This window comes from Octopus sinensis, linkage group LG19 (assembly GCF_006345805.1).
Source record: "Octopus sinensis linkage group LG19, ASM634580v1, whole genome shotgun sequence".
Taxonomy (NCBI): domain Eukaryota; kingdom Metazoa; phylum Mollusca; class Cephalopoda; order Octopoda; family Octopodidae; genus Octopus; species Octopus sinensis.
In genome coordinates, this window is record NC_043015.1 from 31,085,936 (window position 1) to 31,092,513 (window position 6,578).

Sequence of the window (6,578 nt, forward strand, 5' to 3'; positions counted from 1 at the left end):
ATGTACGTGTGCATATATATATATTATATATATATATATATATATATATATACATATATATAGATATATGCAGACACACATACGTGTGGGCTTGTGACAAACGAATGTGGTCAATGTTATTGTGGCTGGTCAACAGAGCAGAAGGACACGTCCGAAGGAGGCTGTAGTTGAGAATAAAGTTGAATGAAACACGGAGAAGAGTTCGATGAAGAAATGGCTGTCGGTTTGATGTGGTATGTGGCATGACATGACGAGGTGTGTGTGTGTGTGACGTGGCGTTTCATGGTTTGGCATAACATGGTGCTAGCTGAAGAACTCCAGCAAAAAATCTTTTTTTTTTTGTTCATTTCCATATTTGATCAATTCTCAGCATTAGCAGGGGGGGGGGGTGCAGGGAGAAGAAAAAATAACCCCTACCCCAAAAAACCCAGCCAAAAAAATGCTAAGTATCAGAGAGAGAGATAAATACATATACACACACACATATATATATATAGAGAGAGGGGGACAGGAGAGACAGACAGACAGACAGAGACAAAGAGGGATGTCAGTTCATAGATGCATATATACATACTTATATATACATACATATTCTTTTACTTGTTTCAGTCATTTTGACTGCGGCCATGCTGGACCACCGCCTTTAGTCGAGCAAATCGACCCCGGGACTTATTCTTTGTAAGCCCAGTACTTATTCTATCGGTCTCTTTTGCCGAACCGCTAAGTAACGGGGACATAAACACACCAGCATCGGTTGTCAAGCAATGCTAGGGGGACAAACACAGACACACAAACACACACACATATATATATATATATATACATATATACGACAGGCTTCTTTCAGTTTCCGTCTACCAAATCCACTCACAAGGCATTGGTCGGCCCAGAGCTATAGCAGAAGACACTTGCCCAAGATGCCACGCAGTGGGACTGAACCCGGAACCATGTGGTTGGTTAGCAAGCTATTTACCACACAGCCACTCCTGCGCCTATATATATATATATATATATATATATATATATTTATCATGAAAGCCTCAAAAAGTACGGAATATTGGCCCAATATATTCCAAGCATTGCAGGAGGCTAAAATTGAAAGAAGACAGCCAAACAGAACAATGGGACAAAACAGTGAATTTGTGTGAGCGTAAGTGTGTGTGTGTGCAAGATATATGTGTGTGTGAATGTTGACGAGAGAGAGAGAGTTGAGAGTCTGAAATGTCATAATTTCTCTGCTGTAATGGGCAGTCTGTTGTTTAGTTCTTTTATGCCTTGCATTATACGTTTGAGATGACCGACTTTGTGGACACCAAGATCCTGTCAAAAGAGAAGACAAAAAGGGAATATGTTAGCATGTTGTGTATATTACATATATAAGCAAGTGTATGTATATATATATACATATATATAAAAATGTATGTATAAAAGACAAAGAGAGAAAAAAATATGTTAGCATACTGTGCATCCATATGTATACACACACACACATATATATATATGTATATATATAAAGTTAATCCAAACAAGAAGGCACGAAAAAACACAACAACGCGAGGACGTGGAACAAGTATAGTATTATTGGACGCTCAGAAAAGAAGGAAAGAAGGAGGGTTTAACGTTTCGAGCGGAGCTCTTCGTCGGAAACATAGGAGAAGGAAAGATCCAGAGAAGGGAAGACAGAGGAAAAAAAAATCGCCAACGGTACACACGAGGTCACATTTTGAAAGACCGGAAGGAAAAGAGTTAAGAAAGATGTTTTCAAAGACAAGAGTAGTATTGTCAAAGACAGCAGAATGGTAGAAATGTATGTATAAAAGACAAAGAGAAAAAATATGTTAGCATACTGTGCATCTATATGTATACACACACACATATATATATATATATATATATATATTACACACATACATACACACACACACCCATATATATATATATATCCTTATAAAAAGCAAAGTTTGTTTGTATGTTGATCGCTGAAAACACTAAATGAGATTGATATTTCAGGTTTTTTGTATCATTTAAATTCATTTGACCATTCTGCAGATAACTGTGCATTTATTTTCCGAAAACGGAAAAGCTACATGATGTTGGAAAGCCACAAAAATGGTAAAATATCCATCACTCCTGAATAGGATTGGAGATAAGTTGTCTTGCCTGTCTAAGACTTTTATGTGTTTTAACACCCAGCATCATGAGAGACTTGTCCCCAATTGTGCTAAACAATAGCAGACCAACAAATAAGCAAAACACATAAATTTGGTATATGCAGTCGGACAGTATACTGCTTACTTTTCGGTATAAATTTACTAAGACCATTAAATGGTTAACTACTTTTTGAAGTTTGACAGATTGGTAATCCCAATCTGGGCCATATTTTACATAATTTATTCGGCTGAACAAAGTATCATCCAAGTTGATGTTTATTGGTAATTAAACTTAATTTGCAACACCTGTGCATATTTCTCAGGTTTGTTTTTGTTGATAATTCTTATCAACAACTTTTCCTGTGATCATGGTTTGAGAAGACACACAACAGTATGCTAAAGTTTGGACATAATCTCTTGTGGGCAAGACATGTAAAATAAAGTATATTATAAACAAGATTATTCCCCATCTTTCCAACAACAACCTTGGGCACCTTTTTGAATTCCATATGACAAACACTCGCAGATATACTCTTTTACTTGTTTCAGTCATTTGACTGCGGCCATGCTGGAGCACCGCCTTTAATCGAGCAACTCGACCCCGGGATTTATTCTTTTGTAAGCCCAGTATTTATGCTATCGGTCTCTTTTGCCGAACCGCTAAGTAACGGGGACATAAACACACCAGCATCGGTTGTCAAGCAATGCTAGGAGGACAAACACACACACACGCATATATATGTATACATATATACGACGGGCTTCTTTCAGTTTCCATCTACCAAATCCACTCACAAGGCTTTGGTCGGCCCGAGGATATAGTGGAAGACACTTGCCCAAGGTGCCACGCAGTGGGACTGAACCCGGAACCATGTGGCTGGTAAACAAGCTACTTACCACACAGCCACTCCTGCGCCTATGCTTATAAAATTAAAAAAACAACACAGCACCCATGACTTTCGGAAACATTTTTTCACTCTCAGAATTGCTGAAGCATGGAATAAACTATCCGCATCAGTTGTTAGCTGTCGAGACACTACAACCTTCAAAACTTCCAAAATTTCCTGATATCTGCCAACAGTACATACAACAATTTCCTTCATTAGATCATATACACATGCTCACAATTTGTAAAATAACACTTTGGTTATTTCTGGTTATGTGGAAACACACAAATACACAGTCTCATATAGGTACATGTGTGCACGCACACACAAACATGCACAGTCTCATACAAATACATACAAGCACACACAAATGCACTTAAACACACAGTCTCATAGTTACATGCACATACACACACACAGAGTCAGCATCATATTTTTCATTTATTCATTTTTATTATTGGAACGCTAATGTCGAGCAAAAACGGACTGACATTGTCAGTCTCATAAGGGAGGTGAAGGAGGGTATATTGAGCGAGTAAAAACGGACTGACACATGTCAGTCCTGCAAAAACAATCTTATTTATATAGACAACACGAACACTATGTAATTTAATAGCTTTTAATGTGATACCTGTTAAACAGAAATTATTTTTATTTAATGAAAATTTAATAAAATCTAATCATAATTAAGTGAATCTATGCTAAATACAGTGAAATTGAAAACCTTTTTCCCCTGGCCATAGCAGCAATTCTGAAAACTTTGGGTGCGAATTTGACATGAGTAGAAGCTATTTTTTTAAAACAATTTTTATCCTGAAAATCACCTGCATAAACTACAAGGGTTTTCATGGAATATCAGAAAAGAAGCAGTAATTATTAAAACAAAAATTTTAACTCTAGTCATATATATATATATATATATATATATATCTGTAAAAATAATATGTGACAATTATTCGGTAGCCAAGATAAAACTGAATTTCGGATGCCGAGGTGGAAATCCACACCACCATCTCTTTGGTTATCTGGCCATCCTTCAGTTATCTGGTGGTGTGGATTTCCACCTCGGCATCCGAAATTCAGTTTTATCTTGGCTACCAAGTAATTGTCACATATTATATTTACAGATAAATTCCTCTATTTACATAATATTGAGGTCTCTTTCTTTCTTTTGTTATCTTATTGTTTTTACCAATATATATATATGCTCATTTACTTTTTTCTTTTGTTTTTTCTGCCTATGTTCTCAGACTAACATGGGTTAGGCAAACCCATTGTTGAAGCATTGTTTCACAGATGGGTGGCTTTTGTGCCACTAACCAGTTTTTAAAGCAAGGAAGTTCTTTTTATTCTGCACATCTTTGAAAGCACAGGACTGCTGAGCGGTTTATTGACAAGGAAATGACAACAATACACTGACCATAGCTTGTCTGAATGCAGAATGTAAATATTCTCATAGACATGGGACACACACACACACACACACACACACACACACACACAAACACAATCAATCAAATTCACACACAGGACATTGCTGGCCTGAGGTAATAATAGACACTTTTGCCAAGATTGCACATAGAGAGACAGAATGAAGAACCAGATAGTTGCAAAGCAAACCTCTTAACCACACAGCAATGCTGCTGTATGCATGTATGTGTGCACAGATGTTTGTATGTATATTTCTTTATTGCCCACAAGGGGCTAAACATAGAGAGGACAAACAAAGGGATTAAGTCGATTACATCGACCCCAGTGCGAAACTGGTACTTTTATTTATCGACCCTGAAAGGATGAAAGGCAAAGTCGACCTCGGCGGAATTTGAACTCAGAACGTAACGACAGACGAAATACCGCTAAGCATTCCGCCTGGCGCGCTAACGTGTCTGCCAGTTTGTATGTAATAGATACACACACACACATTTACACAGTCAACTTCCACTGATTTAGCCACAAGTGATCTTGTTCCACCATGAAATCTAATGATTTCCAGTTCCAATGTTCCAAACTGCTGTTTCAGTGACATTAGATTAGCTTTTGGTATAAGCACCGACTGACCAGTCATTCCTGCCCATTTTTCTATTATCATAACTGACACACACTTAGCACCAGCCTTAGTTCAAATGAATACAGGAATCACTTCTAGTGACATAAACCAAAAAACACTGTTTGGCAATTTGGACGTGTGGCAACATTTAGAAAGACAACAAAATGGTACTTACTTTGAGATCACTTCGTTCTAACGACAGTAATTCTGAACCTCGGATTTCATTTGTTACAAAATTCTGTTGGTACTCTCCAAGAGCCAGTGTCTCCAACCACATTGCTACTTCAGCTGTACTCCAGTCTTCAATATTTTTCAGATCTGTAACAAAGGAATCATCACTATTACCAAGATAAACGCATTTTGTACAAAGACTCTTTAACCCTTCAGCATCCAGATTAGTTTGTCAAATGTATCGCTTTTTATTCACATCGTTTGGAATTATGGAGATGTACTTGCATAGCAAGTGACTTGATCTGAGATCATGTGCTGAAACAAAAACAATTGCAGCGTGGAGGTTGTTTATAAGCCATTTAAGAACACAAAAAACCATTAGATTCACTTCAACATTTAAACTGAATTTGTGTCAAAATATTTTCGTTGCTTTGAGACCATGACCTGTTCACTGACAAAACTTTGAGATGCAGCACAAAGTTTTGTCAATGAACAGGTCAGGGTTTCAAAGCAACGAAAATATTTTGACACAAATTACATTTAAATGTTGAAGTGAATCTAACAGTTTTTTTTGTTTGTTTCTTAAATGGCTTATAAACATCTTCCACGCTGCAATTATGTTTGGAATTAATTATGCATTATGTTGTAGCTTTGAGATTTCGATTATAGGATTGTTTACTTTTAGCATGACATTGTAGCATAGGTGTAAGAGACTGTACTTGACCAGTTTGAACATAAAACAAATGGAATATTTTGGCTCAATATAGCTGGTTTAAATACTAAAGGGTTATGTTATTTCCCAGATTTGCTCCCTCTTAATCACATAGCATATGTCTACAATCATCAGGGGCTGCAAGCACCACTGCCCTCATTATCTGGGGGAGGGGGTTGTCGATTTTCCATGCTTGTATGGATCAATCTTCTCCAGCACAGCATATTGTTTCTTTTTGCAGTCACTTATCATTACTTTTATAAAATGAAATCAACTTTGACCCCTTTGTCTATATCTTTCCCTTCTACAGGTTCCTTTAATTTGGATATCTTGGCACTTCTTCGCCCAACTATCATCACAAGTCTATACCAGTGCAGTCTCCTCTCTTGCTACTACTACTGCTACTGCTACTACTACTACATCTGATTTCTCTCTCTCTCCCATTTTTCTCTGAGTTCATTTGTGCCTTGTTGTTCATGCACATTAACATTACAAATTTTCAAAACAAAAATATTTATTACCTTAAAATAAAATTAAATATATCAAATTTCTCATTTGTATGTTAATATTTTTCTAAATTTTATTAATATAATTACAATCTTCACCACTGA

General features: G+C 36.7%; 1 protein-coding gene across 4 annotated transcripts in view; it reads right to left on the reverse strand.

Moving 5' to 3' along the window:
- Positions 1-999: 999 nt before the first annotated feature.
- LOC115222127 (diacylglycerol kinase delta-like) overlaps positions 1,000-6,578 on the reverse strand; it is an 87,139-nt gene continuing 81,560 nt past the window's right edge. For all 4 annotated transcript variants that reach the window (XM_029792260.2, XM_036511230.1, XM_029792259.2 and 1 more), the window contains 2 exons: positions 5,260-5,402; positions 1,000-1,320 (listed from right to left, as the gene is read on the reverse strand). In XM_029792260.2, the coding sequence (XP_029648120.1) occupies positions 1,225-1,320; positions 5,260-5,402 (239 nt within the window). In that variant the 3' untranslated portion in view covers positions 1,000-1,224. The remainder of the gene's footprint in view (positions 1,321-5,259; positions 5,403-6,578) is intronic.